At 43.8% G+C, this 14,800-nt stretch overlaps 1 protein-coding gene across 18 annotated transcripts in view; it reads right to left on the bottom strand.

The window, feature by feature from the left end:
- Positions 1 to 14,800, bottom strand: part of FNBP1 (formin binding protein 1) — a 92,378-nt gene that overhangs the window by 59,482 nt on the left and 18,096 nt on the right. For 17 of the 18 annotated variants that reach the window (XM_068656471.1, XM_068656473.1, XM_068656474.1 and 14 more), the window contains exons 1-2: positions 4,961 to 5,086; positions 2,227 to 2,342 (exon numbers count right to left, since the gene is read on the bottom strand). In XM_068656471.1, the coding sequence (XP_068512572.1) occupies positions 2,227 to 2,342; positions 4,961 to 5,071 (227 nt within the window). In that variant the 5' untranslated portion in view covers positions 5,072 to 5,086. Of the gene's footprint in view, positions 1 to 2,226; positions 2,343 to 4,960; positions 5,087 to 14,800 lie in introns of those variants that run through there. The other variant, XM_068656472.1, reaches the window with a different exon arrangement.

The raw sequence follows: 14,800 nt of genomic DNA, 5'->3' as shown, positions 1-14,800 counted from the left end.
GTACAGAAATGCTACTGGGTCAGGGTAAAACAACAGCGGACAGTATGCTTGCACAGAAAAAGGATTTAGAAAATATATAATATGGAACATAGAAAATAATAAAATGGTTAACCCAGTTGCTAATCCCTATAATGCACTTATAAAAATGTACATGTATATCATATTTAACAGGGTTTTTTGATTTCTGTCTCCTCTTTGTTAATCAAAAAAGTATATAGGGTTTTAACCATGACGCCCACAAAAAAAAACAGAAGTGATACAGAATCCAGAAGTGATACTTCATCCAGTAAGAGCCAATCTGACTCTCACATGTTGAAATTCAGCACCCAATTATGCAGTGTCAGGAACAAAATATTGGCACTTCTCAGGTTCAAGCTTGAAAAGCAATGACACCTGCAAATCTAACAGCGATTAAAGCAGCAACTAACGCATAAAAACAAAAGATCAGCAATAAAATAGCAATTCTAAAAAGATTCTGTGCTAGCCTGTGCACCTGCCTCTGATTCACATTTGTTTGCCTTTCCCTCTGCATCACTTTTATGCCTTTCTAGCTTGTTTCTGTGCTCCCTCATTTTCACTTCTGACACCTCATTCTTTCACACAATTATCCATCAGAGGCTCGTGATTCTCAGAGTAATAGCTTTGGATAGCCTTCTCTCTGACCATCTCCCACTTTCCTTTAACATTTTGTTTGCTTATTTATTTTCATGATTATGCTCTTCATGCCTAAAATTCATCACCCTTAGAAATTCAGTGGGTCAAGGGTGTGATTCTTTGTAAGACAGACTTGCTCACACAGGTAATCTGCTGGGGTTTCCCAGTCTACTCATGCTCTCTTCCACCTCACTCTGCCTCTGTAACTCAATCTCTTCTCATCTCCATAGGATGTGAGCAATTTGTTCCTGCACAACTTATATTTTCTATTTCCTGCTCGTCTATATAGCAGAAACTCTGGGAAATCCTTGTGGCATTCCCCTGAGAAAGCACATAACCGTGAAGGCAGGGCTTTATCAGGTACCAGCCTCTAGCAAATAATAAGCTATTGCCCATCTCAAAAGCCATTCAAACTAAAGCATCAAGAGTTCTGAGCTAGCTTTTTTTTTTTTTCTTTTTCTTTTTAATAGACATTTTGCTTTAGGTATATACAGATCAACTAGAAGCGCAGATCTCAATCTCTATAAATACCAGGAAGACGGGAGGAGATTCTAATATGTATTATAATCATGCAGGGGGAAAAAAGGGATGGATTTACTGGAGGGGTTGGGAAGCATTAGTCCTGTACTCCCCCTCCCAGTTAGCTTCCATCCCCTTCACCCCTTCCACTTAATTACCCTGGGCACTAGTGGCTGCCAACTACATTGCATCATAGCCTCTCTCCGCAACAGCTGGGCTGTGCTGTGCTCCCCACTAACCCTTGTTCACTTCTCTTCTGCCCTTCTGGGGAAAAGGGTAAGAGCTACCCATTGTGGGGTGGTTCTTCACGCCCCTTCCCTCCTCCCTCTTCTCCATTCACAGTGGGTCTGACCTCAAGGAATTGGTTTTCAGGGTCTGGTTCGCTTATACTCATATCCTTACGTACAACCTGGCGGTCAACCCAGAAAACACCCAGAAAGAATTTCCAGTAATTTAGCTACTTCAGATAAATTCCAAGGACCTCAGCTCTGTTCGAGACACAGTGCAAGAACATTGGCAAGACTCTAAAAGTGTCAAAATTCAAATCTTAGGCTGCAATATGACTGTAGACTAAATTTCCACGTGCCGAGACTGACTTTCTGACCTGCAGTTTCTTCAACGCCAGTTCAACAAGAGGTTGAAGTGTTCTTTTCTTATGAAAAGAAACCCTAAACTTTGTCCTGTAACAAATTATTATTGTGCTGAATTCTTAAAACCTTCAGAATTCCTGTGCAGTCCTAATTTCATGGAAAACATTACAACGCTACCCCAAAGCCTGAGCCATTAACCATGAGTAAATCACGAGTAAGCCCTAGTGTGCTATTCAGTCACCTAAATACCCTTACTTTTACAAAGCATATGATGTTTAGCAGAGATAAAAACCAGCATGTTAAATTAATTTTAGCTTTCCATTCTTTAAACTAAAGCTATCCTCCATCTAAAAGCAATCATTATAAGCTATACCAATTACCACCACTGTAACATGAACTTACAGATGATTACAGGCGCTGAACAGATGCAACTCCAAGTCCAGAACTTTGCATATCAACTTACCTAAGCTGCTTTGCATAGCTGAGTTCAATCTCTGTTCTTTCTTTTACAAACTTGATGTATTTTTCCAGAACATCAATACCCCATTGCGTGTGTTTTTCTAAATTGTCAAACTGGTCCTGCAATGAAGCAAAAAAAAAAAAGTTTAGTCTCATTGAACATAGAAATAACTAAAAATAATTTCCAAAGTACATATCGCTACAAAGTGGTATTAATATTTTCCATTGCCACAGTTAGACATTTTTATAGCAACGCAGGTTTTTTAAATCAACAGAAATCTATATTTTAACATGAGGCCAAGTCAGTAATGCTCTTCGTTCTTCATTTCTGAATCACTTCCATTTCATAAAATTCTGGCAATTTAACTGAACACAATTTTCTAATATCAAGACATACGATAAGAAATGGATCCTCTTGTCAGAATTTTATTGCACTCTAAGAGTTAACAGGAGTTCCATGAATTTGAGGCCTACTCCTAATTAATAATTCTAATATTAGTCTAAAAAATAATTTGAATTCAGCCTTTGTCAATGCTAAGAATTTAAAATATCTCTTAGAAAAGCTAAGGCTTTCTACAGAATAGGACTTACTTCCCCCTACAGCCTCATGATTTGTTCAAAAATAGAAGACATGCTAGCAAATGATGCCACAAAATTACATTAGCTATGTTTACAGCAATTCTTCTTGTCTATCTACTTTTATATACAGATGCGACTTTGTTCTTCAAATATCACTGCCCTCAAAAACACAGTCACACATGTTTTCACTAAAGTCTTTTTCAATCAAGAACATTCCACAAGTCAGTTTGGGATTTGCAAATGCCAAGAGAAATTAAGCAACTCTAAATCCAAATTAATTATCCAAGCCAACTTATCACTATATAGAGTTAACCTCAAATTACTTTTAATATTTTTTTTTTCAAATATAGTTACTTTAACCATACTCATATTCCATAGTCATCCATTCCATGTAGCATTTCAAAAGTCACTGTTTCTACGACGCTTTTAAATTATGTTTTAAGCAAACTTGGTATCTTGATATACTGCATACTTAACCCTACCGAAATGCAATGTAAACAAGCTATTTAATATCAGCCTGAATGACTTGGCATCAGGTTCCATTCTGTATTATGTGGAAAGCAAAGAATAGATTTTGTACATCTGTGGTACAGAAGTTAGATTTGCAATGTTTTCCAAAAATATCTATACACTCAGAGATTTAGGTCAAATGCTTAGCTGCCATAATTAAAGCTTCTGACAGAAGCGATGCTGCTTTCTATCTGTCTTGTGATTACCAGTTTGTAGGGCTATCATCAAGCATTATCAAGGTGCTATAAACCCACTTCCTTAGATGCACAAAGCGAAAAAAATAACAAGCCTACTACAGAGCCTCGTGTCTGACTCTGCTGCTTTTAAGCAAATACCACTTTGTGTGCTGCAGCGTTTCCGGTTCGGACAGAAAATGAGATCGTATCAGGAGAGATTCTTCCAGTGCTGAGCAAGACAACTGCACACAGAAGCTGCTGCTTGCTAATGAAAGTGTATTAAATGCGTTTTGAAGGAAAGAAATCAGAAATGCCTTACAGGAAGAAAACTATCAAGAAACCAGTTAAAACAGCAGGTAACATGCACGGGGCTGGACACATCGGCTCTGGGTAGCTGCACGGTTGCTCTGCTTTAGCATAAGGGACTACTTTAAATCCATCAGCCAGAGCAGACTAGGCTTCAGTTTAAACAATGTTAGTTTTAGACAACAAAAGAGTCACAGGGCAGGGGGAAACAGCAAAGGGCAATCGTGTACAAGTACCAAAATAGCAAAGAACTCCTATGATGCCCTAAGACCCGTGCTCCAGAAGCCATGGAAAAAATGGTTAAAGGCAACTAAAAAGAAGGACTCAGACTGCACAGAATAAAACTCTGATATCCAGCAAAGTAAGTCACCCTTAAAGCAAAGTCATGTCATGCACTCAAAAAGAGGATGTCTGTATTCTGCAGAAGGCAGAGGCATGTACTGTGCCGGCAGGTATTTGCATACAGACCGCACAGCCAGGGAGAGCACAGCGATGCCGGGGTAACACACACACACACACCTTTCCTCGGCCCGCAGGGCTCCCAGCAGTGCCTGAGGACCACAAGAGGCAGCTCCTGCTCGGTTCCCAATATACAGCCCCTAAATCTCACAGACTACGCTGGTGTCGAGAAAGTGCTGCAAACGTGGCCTTCGTAAGGGTTCTGAAAGAGGCCGCCTAGCTATCCCACGCTCTGCTCTTCCACAATTTACATTATTTAACATAAACACATGCATATAAAATAAATACCCGGCAAGGCAGTCCAGTACCCACAAGTTTACATATATTCACACACACTCCCAGCTTTGAAAAGGGAAGTCTTAGGTAGGGAAATCCAAGTGCTAACCCCCTGTAAGCAAATCAGACCACTCTTCTCAGATGTTCTGTACTGCTAGCAAGAAACTAACTTGCATCTTACTGTAACCCTACCCAAGAGGAAAGGTCACAGCTTCCCATTAGGGAAGAATGCCCTTTGAGGAGGATCGTGCCCTTTGAGAGAATTCAAACTGTGCTAAGTGCACGGAAAGACACCCTGAAAAAGCAATCTTGGTAGTGGCTTGTTATTTTCTGAACAAAAATCACCAGCAGTACAAGCCTCTTCCACCACCACCTCCCCCCCTCCCACCTCAGGCTCTGTTCTCAGAGCATCCTTTAAAGTAGGAAAAAAACCTGCAGATGACTCCAAGAAGCTAACACGGTCTGCTCTGTGGTCCTTAGGATCAATCTGGTGGGCTGTTTCAGTGGCCTCACTATGTCACGTCTGGAGAAAGAGAACTCCATGCTGTGCAGAGGCGAACACAGCGTGCTGCTGCTGTCTGATACACCGTGAGAAGATGCTAACTTTCTATTTATAAAGCGAGGAAAGAAACTTGTGTCCCACAACTAGTGGTAACTAGAAGAACCTTGACCAGATGAAACGATGAGCACTAACCTCTGCTATCCGGCAAGGTGAAATATAGCTCCTTTCTGCAGACTTTGCTAAAGATAGAGTTTCTGTCCTTTTCCGGGCATTGAACAGTTTTGGCCTGAGTGTCATTTCACTGAACTGCCAACGCCCTGCAATGATGTGTTATACTGGGGTCATGTGCCCCGTACCTTCAGTTCTTCTCTGTGCTCCTTAAGGACGAAATAAAATCAGTAAAAATGAGAGCATGAGATTTGAAAGGAAAGAATGCAGCCAGAGGGGCCTACACCATGCATGCCCTCCTCGTGTCCCGCATCTGCTCAGCAAGCTGAGGGTAGGGGGAGGCTCTACATTAAAGCTAATGAAATCTAATGACAAATGAGGGTACACAGAACGCTTTGGTCATCAATTTAATTTACAGAATTCCCAAATCGCCAGTATGTGCAACCAGTACAAAACCACAGTCTCTAAAAGGAGATTGACAGTAATCATCAACAATAACATGCCTTTAAGAAATTAACAATTTTAAAAAGATTTAAAAGGCATTTGTTATTTCCAAAGGTCACCACAAAAATACATTAATACTTGGAATCCGAAAAGTTAAAAAACCTCTTCTGTTCTGTAGAAAGTTTGGTCTAGTTTCAGTATCATGAACAATGAAGTCTTCACCCTTCTCCATAACAGACTGCTTCCCATAAGAAGATTTCCCATAAGTAGGTTGGGAAGGGAAAAAATTGAATAAATTTCTTCAAAAGACTCCCAGTACTTCAGTACTACATTTCATCTCAGTTTTCACTGAACTCCAGAATCATTATATTGCATAAAACAAGCACTTAAAACAAGTAATTCCAGTAAAAATGGTATCATGAAGAGGGCAGAGCCAGCAGTAGGTCAGCTAGCACTTGGGCTAACCTAAGCACTTGTAGCACCAGGTGTAAGCGGCTTCTTGTACTCCAAGAGCAAAACTTGGCGAGGGTTTCCAAGCCCGGAGCTCAATAAAAGGTATCAAGGTCCCACTGAAAGCCTGCGAGAAGTATCTACTTTACAAAAAGGAGCAAGAGTGGAGGGTGTGAGGATTCCCATGGTGTTTGCACAACCAGGAGCAGCCTGATGGCAGCAGCACGGGCACAGAGCTGGGTGCACAGGAGCAGGTTACACGCGCTGCTACGGCTCGACGGGGGTGCTCAGCTGCTGGAAGCTGGCTCGGATCCCTTGATGAGCTGCTGCTTCAGCTCTTCATTCCAACCTGCACATCTCTGTTTCTTTTCTGCAGTCTTCTAGCCCTCCCACTCAGAGGGCGTTAGAAAACAATACATTCCAGGAGGCCTTTAGCACTCTTTGAGAAAAGTGAGAAAACAAGATGAGAAGCTTGGCGAGGTGCTCAGCTCCCACCAGACCACAGGGTGGGGAGACAGAAGGGCACTTTGTGCCTATTTTCTGTAAACCCAAATGTTTTCTAGAACAGTTTGCTACTTTCCTCTGACTCAGAGGCCTGTTTGCATACAGAAACACTCCTGAGCAAAACACAGTAGTGACAAACGAGGTGTGTGGCCGCAGCCCCCACGTTACCATCTGTCCTTTGGCCTTCCAGTGGGCCAAATCGCATCCTCCTCCATTTCCGAATCCCTGTGCTTCCTCCCTGTGGTACCAAGAGCTCGCTAAAGGAGACAAAGAGTCCTGAAGGGTGCTCAGGAAGCGCACATCATGAGAATGCTCACACAGCTGGGACTTGCTCCTCCGTTGGACCCCAGCAGCTCCCACCAGCAGTGCCACTTGCCAACACAAACACCGAGCCTCCGCCGAGCGCCGGGGAGCCGAGCACACGAGCTGAGCCACCCGGCTCCACGTGGGTGGACAGCACAGCCTCTGGCTGCGAGCTGCCGCAAGCAAGCTGCGTCTCCGCGTCTCTTCAGTGCTCAGCATCTTCTCGAGCAGCTAGATAAAAATGTAAACTCCAAGGAGGAAAGAGCTTCGTAGCTAAGCTGAATGGGAACTGGGCATCCAAATACCCAGTGGGCTTTGAAAATTTCATTCCTAAGGCAAAAGTGTTTCTGACTTTGTTTCTGTTTCCATTAATTCCCTCCCAGTATTTTTACCCAAATAACCTCATGCTCACGCATACTTTCTGAAACTCAGCTGCAGCCTTTTTACACTGACAATGCTTAAAATGGAAATGGTCCTGCTATTTGCTTTTCCTTGTTTTAGCTGCTACTTTAAGCTGTCAAATTCCCTCACTTCTCAAGTATTCTCCTGAAGTCACATTCATCAACATAGCAAAGTATTTTGGGAAGAAGAAAGTTAGCCATTAAAAAAACCCTCCCTCCATTCCTAAGCCACAAAACATGGAGTACAACCAGTTATTGAGCAATAACGTTATTCATGTGGTCTTCAGGGATCAGGTCAGTAAGATATTCCTAATTCTTTCAAGAGCACTTTCATCTATTGTGAAATCATTCAGCTCAGGGCTCATTCAAATCCAGGGATGGACGAGACCTTCATTTTCACCAACAAACCCAGAGGGGGCTGCGGGAGAGCTGGGGAGGGACTCTTTGTCACGGGGTGTGGTAATAGGACAAGGGGGATGGCTTTGAGCTAAAAGACTGTACATTTAGATAGGTTTAGATATAAGGAGGAGAATCTTTACTCCGAGGGCAGTGAGGCCCTGGCCCAGGCTGCCCTGAGGAGCTGGGGGTGCCCCATCCCTGGCAGCGCCCAGGGCCAGGTTGGATGGGGCTGGGGGCAAAGGGCTGGAACTGGGTGGGCTTGGAGGTCCCTTCCAACCCAAACCATTCAGTGATTCTATGATTCTGGGAGACTTTGCCAGTAAATTCTGCAGTTTTAATCATTATGTCATCTGTTCAAACCTGCTCAGGTTAGGGTTAGGTGTAGATGTAACCAAGCCTAGCTGCCATTCCTCCTGCTGCTTCCACAGGTGACAGCACAGGAGCTAGGAGTTAGGAACACCAAAACAAAGCCAAGTGGGAAATTTGAATGCTGCAAATTCAGATGCTAGTAACAGAGAAACAAAGCCTTTGTATTTAGCATAATCCTCCTATATTACTAAATCCTGCAACATAATAAGAAAACCATGATTATTAAATGTTAAAAACATTTAAGACTTTCTACTCTCTCACTCTCTGGGGAATTCCATTCCATCTCCTCCAGAATCCACTCTCCTAAAAATGTGTATTAGAATAGGGGAATTGAATGTTTTTTTTTTTCCCCTTTGGTTCATACCTACCCCTCCCCCACTGATTTAAAAAGAGGAAATGTCCGTTTCTATAGAAAAAAGGAATTAAAAATCAAGAACATTAAAGTAAATTAGTATTTGAATACTGTAAGTATATTTCAAAAACTTCAAATTAGATTAAAAAAAGGCTGATGAACCCTGCACAAGCTCAGTTAGGTCCCGTATGGCACGATGCAGTGCTAGCAGAACACGACAGGGTTCAGATGCACAGGTTCTCGGAGACCTACAATAAAGCTACATGCAAACGTAGCAGTCTTCAGGCAAACTAATAATGCAAAACCAAAAAAAAACAAACATGAAGTACAAACTACCAGTGCAAGAGCCTTCAAGAGAGCAGAGGGGAGCAGAAAACGAGAAAGCACTTCAGCATTTGTTGGCTCAGCCACTGCTGGCGAGAGACCACGTCCCACACAGAACTTGTCGGCTCTCGGCAGCGAAATCCTCAGCTAACGACAACTGAACAAACATCTGTGGTGATCCACACCAGGCATTTAAAACAGTACTGGACACTGACCTTTGGCTTCGAGCAGCACAAATAAGGAGGACTAAGAGCACCAGAGAAGACAGACCGACGAGAAGGGGAGAACATCTCTTTTTGGTTTACACTGAAGTGGTGCTGTGGCTTTACCGGCTGCTTTACGTGGGTCGTGAAAGGATTACAATAGTATATCCGGTCCTCACTGATAAAAACATTTACAATCACATTTTTCCTTCTGATTTCCTATTGATCCACACTTAGTTTCATTTTAACCTTTAAGTATTAAATTCTTCCTGACCTTCCACCTTAAACAAGCATATTTCCACCTAAAATATGTGGTAAGTGGCCCAGAAAAATCCAATCGGCTCTCCCCACCTCCATTTCCTCCTAATCTCCATCCTTAACTCATTTCCCATAAAGACCAAAAGTTTTTTTTTTATTCTTTTCCCTCTTCTGATGCTCCTCTGAACTTGATCTAGACATGAAAAATGCAAACAAGATTCCGCACTGCATTGTTAGACAACTGAGTGCGCTTCAAACTTGTGGGGAAAAAAATCCCACAGATCAGGAGTGGAAACAGATTATGGTTTATGTTGAAATATCCTATATGTTGCTAGATGAATTCACCTCCAATTGTCCAATATTAACATTAGGAATTAAGCAGCCTGCCTTCCAGCCTTGAGACACTTTCAATTTTCAGCACTTTTGTGCCAGATTTAATTTAGGGTTTAAAAATCATCTTGCCCCAGTACAAGAGCAGGGCCCTGTGCAAAGGGTGGCGATGGGGCATCCCTCTAAATTGCTGCTGAGACCAACCACACCATCCCCACCCCAAAAAACACCTTCCACAAACTCAAGAGTGACCCCTCCTGCCAATTAAGCAGAAGTGCCGTCTCACGTGCAGGTTTTGGCCATCCCCTAACAGAAATCTGACTGAAGGCAAACAGGAGGTACTTCAGAAAAAGCTTCTGAGCCCACAGCACAGGGGCCAGCACCGGAGAACACAAAGAAAATCACAGTCCCACTGAGCCTGGCCTGGTCCAGGAGCACAACAAGACCTTCAGGGTGTGCAGGGAGCAGGTTGAGCTGTGCCATCTGCCAACCAGACCCACCTGCAGGAAAGCTGTGCGGGTACATCCCCACCCACCGCCACGTGGAGCTCGTCGCTGTACCAGCAGAGCTTTCAACTGGCTTTTAGAGGAAGTGATTCACAACACCAGAGCACCGCAGCAGGGAACAGGGACCATGACAGCCAGCCCCAGTGCCAAACAAGACCTGGCAAAGCCTGCAAGCAGCGAGGGTGGCTCACAGAGAGGCAGCCCAGGGTGTCAGATGGGCAACAAGACACCTGCTTGGCCGCTCACTGGAGCTCAGCCCGACCCTTCGCATCATGACCCACTTTGACACTTCTTCTGGGAGCCCTGGAGGACCTGGCACACGGGCACAGGAGGCAGCCTCCCTGCATGAGTACGGCCGCTGCTGTGGCTGCCAGGTGCCCGTGCTGAACGGCAGAGCACTGAGCTGCCAGCACGAAGCTGGGGGCACTCCTTGGGCCAAGCCACGCAGCCACAGGCAGCCCTGCCTCATTCATCCAAGCCTGTCCTGGTTCCCAGGGCTGCTACAGACTGCCTTCCCCAGCACAACCCATAGAGGACAACCCCAAAGCTTGCACCTCCACCATCCTGGTATCAAACTAAAGCCTTCTGCTCCCCCCAGCCCAACGTATCCTGCAAAGGATGTGGTAGCGCAGAGCTTGCGGTGCTGCTCGAGCAGCAGGGCAAGTAACAGGAAGGAAGGTGTGAGAGGATGTGCCATCGGAGAGAGGATGTGGTCGCTGCTGCAGCTCACAGAAGGTGCTGCCAGAGGGGTGACAGCAGAGAGCAGTGATTAATTCTGGGGAGCGGGGCAGGACGGGAACAGCTGAAGCAGGGTGGGACAGACCCGATGAGCAACAGGCGACTCAAACAGCAACTGAGTCAAGGATACCGGGCCTGGGACAGTAAGGCTGTCCTTCTGCAGGCAAGCAAAGAACAGGAAGTCTGACTTCCTTAGAACGGAGATTTTTGAGGTGAAATTATGTAGGTTACATGCCCTGGCTGGCACGTGCAGATGACCGTAAGTCCATCCAGTGTTATCTGGCATTATCCAGGCAGCGTTTCAGTTTTATTCAAATGATTACCTAAAAAGGCTGCACCGAGGCATTACAGACTCGACACAAGTTGTCTGCTGTTACCAGAGGGAAGATGTTTCAAAGAAAAGTTGCGCAGTTCCTCTTTTAAGAGCTGTGTGCATCTCAGAGGTGTCATAATGTCCCATTCTTGAAAAATGAATGCTACACTTTTCTTCAAATACAGAAAAGGTACGGCTCAGAAAGCCCTGCTTGCCATGTCCAAGGATACTTTTCACAGATGACCACGCTGCAGCAGCAATTCATTTCCCTCAAATAAGTTTATACATTTTGAGGTTTGAGGCACCGCACGAGCTTGCCACAATGAGAACCATCTGTCACAGGCAGACTGCTCAGCAATGAACACTTCTGCGAGCACACAGTTCTGCTTACAACACACATAGAAGAAATCCCAGAATGGGACAGAGTTTTGTTTCAAAATATAGCATAATGTGCAAATTACAACCCAGGATATAAGAAAGCTCTTAAAGATCAAAATAATAAGACCTCAACTAATGCCAGAAGTAAGGTCAGAAATACCAGTGTTTTAGTGAAGGGCTGCATTTCAACCCTTTTTCTGTACATCTTCAGTCACTTAAACTGAAGCCAAATGTGCACATGCTGCTTCTCCTTTTGGTGGTACTAGTGCAATTCATCTGATTTATGCGGACTTAATCCCAATAGACACGGGGGCAAACAGCAGAACTGGGACCTTAAAAATCCAGATAAATTTCCTCAGACTCATTAGCTAAGCAAAGCCTAAGTAGAGGCTGGTAACTACTAAAATCTTCTGGGGCCCAGAGAAATGCTGCATCTCTATCATTAGCATTAATGATACCCATGAAACTCGTTTGAAAAACAAAGAACCAAAACAAACAATGCTAACCTCTTCCTTCTGCTCATCCTGGGGGAGGAGGAATGGGACAAGGATTCAGTTTTGCTGACAGTATCCAGAGCTGCAGCCTGAAAGCTGCAATGGCCCACAGGGATTCGTCGTTCTGGTGCGTGCGCTATAAACAAGAGCTTTGAAAATGAGCAGACTCCAGCGTGTATCGCCCTGCCGCCGGGACGGCATAAATCAGGAGGAGCAGCACAGCTCCACATCGGAGCTGCCTCCCTCCGGAGCTGCAGCGTGGTAACAATGCTAAATACTTGTTGTTGTTGTTCCAGTAAGATCTTTCAGTTGACAATGTCGCAACTCCTCGCTGTTCCGCAGCACCATCCCACTTCCCTGATTTAGTACGCAGCCATTCTTTTATTCTGAAATTATTTCAACAAAAGCAGTTTTAGAACTAACTCCCAGTAAATCTGCTGGTGCCTGACTATGCCTCTGGATTAACTGTTGACTGATTTTCATCCTCTTTTTTTTCCACTGTGAATCTCTTCCTTAATAATACCAGCTGTTAAAACAAAGATCAACAAGATCTCCTGCCCACACAGTTTCCCCTTTGGGCAATTGTGTACTGATTATTAAGAGCGAACCATGCAGTGCTCCTGCTCATCACACGGGTAGCTACAATACAAAAACAAACAAGTGTGCTGATACACTTCAAAAAAAAAAAAGACACACACAAAGGCAATTTTGCCCTCTTACACAAAATCACACAAAGTTACAATACTATAATCTCAACCACAAGAACAGTACTTCAAGTTGTAGTAGTCTGTGGTAATGTATTCTGGGGAAAGAAATCAGCTTCTTTGTAAACCGACAGCATGCAGGATGCATCACATAATATGCAAGCAGCTCTGCGCATCCTCAAAGCGCATGATTTGGTTATCCAGCCTTTTCTGTTATAATCCCTGGTGTAAGCACAGAGCTGGAGCTCAGGACCAGGATCAATCCCCTTCTGTTCATTGTCTTCAAAACAGTTATATTCGGGTGGTGGTCTTATTTTTTTTATATAACCACTTAAAAAAACAAACAGTGACCATGAGCCATCCAGAGAGCCCTGGATCTCTTTGTCTAAAGGTGGCCCATATGGGCTACATTAAAAAGAAAGCAATGCCTGGTATTCTCAATAGCAAAACCTCTGATCTTCTAATCTGCATGAAATAAATCACCTGTCAGATGTAGAATTTCAAACTGAGCATTGCCTTGGGTCTCTTTTCTATACAGTTGTTAAGCCTAAAGATTTTTTTCCCCCCAAACAGAAGAGCCCTCACTCCTCTTTGCCACCGCCTCTGGCTGTGAAGCGCTCCGAGGGGAGACTACCAAGCTCCACTGCAGGCCTGGGCCTTCTGGGATGTTTACGCTGCTGTTTGGAAAAAGAGGATGTTGTAAAAGTCGCTGTAATTTTGTTCAGCAGGAGGCTGCTGCCTACAGTCATTAAATGTTTTCTACGTGTTTTCTTCTGTTTCAGCTGGAGCAATGGCGTTATCGACAGTGAAAAAACAGCCCCCCTTAAGTGTCTGCAGCCCTTCCCTGAAGTTCAAATTAACAGTGAAAATCTCTTAAGCTAACTGTTCCCTCCTCTCTTTTCCAAATTAAATGGAACTAGCAGCTGATAAAGACTGAAGTACTCCTTTGCAGATGGGGGTTCAAAAAAGCGCTTAATATCTGAAATACCGTGCCATTACAAATACAGCCCTAGATCTTTCAAGGACCACTTCAAACTCAGGACCAAATAACATTACTGCTTTGCCTTAAGCATTTCTATCTACCACTGCATTCCATTTATAACCCAGGAATTAGATCTGGCGCTTCTGCTCTGATTCAAGGAATATTCGGTTTCCAAATCAGGAGACACATACGTCTAAATCAGAGGTATATGGCAGTCAGGAAATCTAACGCAATGAAGAAAATGACTTTCCCTTTTCGTAACAAAGCGGTTCTGAGCACGCAGCAATTTAAATGCCTGCAAGCACAGGCATAAAGCCACCTTAAATTTTACACACAAAGTTGATCACTTCAAAGTTGAACAAAGTGTCCAAAAATGCATTTCATATTTCAGTACTATCCACTCCCACAGACAACAGTCAAGCAACAGTGGAAAATAATAGATGAATTCTGGAAGTAGACCAGAAACAGAGAAGTAAACGAGTTCAGGAGAAGGCTGTTTTCTTTGAATGCACCCACTGGAGTTTGCCACACTGTTCTTTAAACAAGCAAGAGCCAACATTTTCTACAGCTATGAAAACAGCAACCAAGCCATTTAGCTAACATCCTGATAAATATTTTCCTATTAACTATTAGGTTATCATCATCTAAAAAGTTGGGATGAGAAAACTCTTCAGAAAAGTGACTAACCCCTGCTGGATATGCAGGCACTGCAGAAGTTCACAGAGCGGGGCTTTTTGTCTTTGTTTGGACACTGACATTGTTCCAGACTGAGCCCACCTGCATCAAATACCTCAACCTCTAGCTGGACCTCGAGGTGACGCTTCTCCCCTGCAGAAGATGTGATCACTCACGCAGTCACAGACCTGTCCATGCAAACTCAGACATGGCCAAACCCACCCTAACATGCCAACTGTACCGCTGACATCTTACTTGGGATCACAAACACCCGTCTAGGTGTCAGGGTGTACATTGCTATCTGTAAATAAGGAGCCCTGACAACTCCAGTGACAGCATCTTCCCCTTTGGAGGGAGAGATCGTGTATTCATTCCTTCATTCTCACACACAGTTCTGTTCTTTTTCTACGAAGCTTGTCCTCAGGTACTGTAGTACGACTCACATTAATTATAATTTGAGCTCATGTTAAGTCAA

Source organism: Anas acuta, chromosome 20 (genome assembly GCF_963932015.1).
Source record: "Anas acuta chromosome 20, bAnaAcu1.1, whole genome shotgun sequence".
Taxonomy (NCBI): Eukaryota; Metazoa; Chordata; class Aves; order Anseriformes; family Anatidae; genus Anas; species Anas acuta.
Note: the sequence above shows the minus strand (reverse complement) of the source record. Positions and strands in the feature narration are given on the sequence as shown.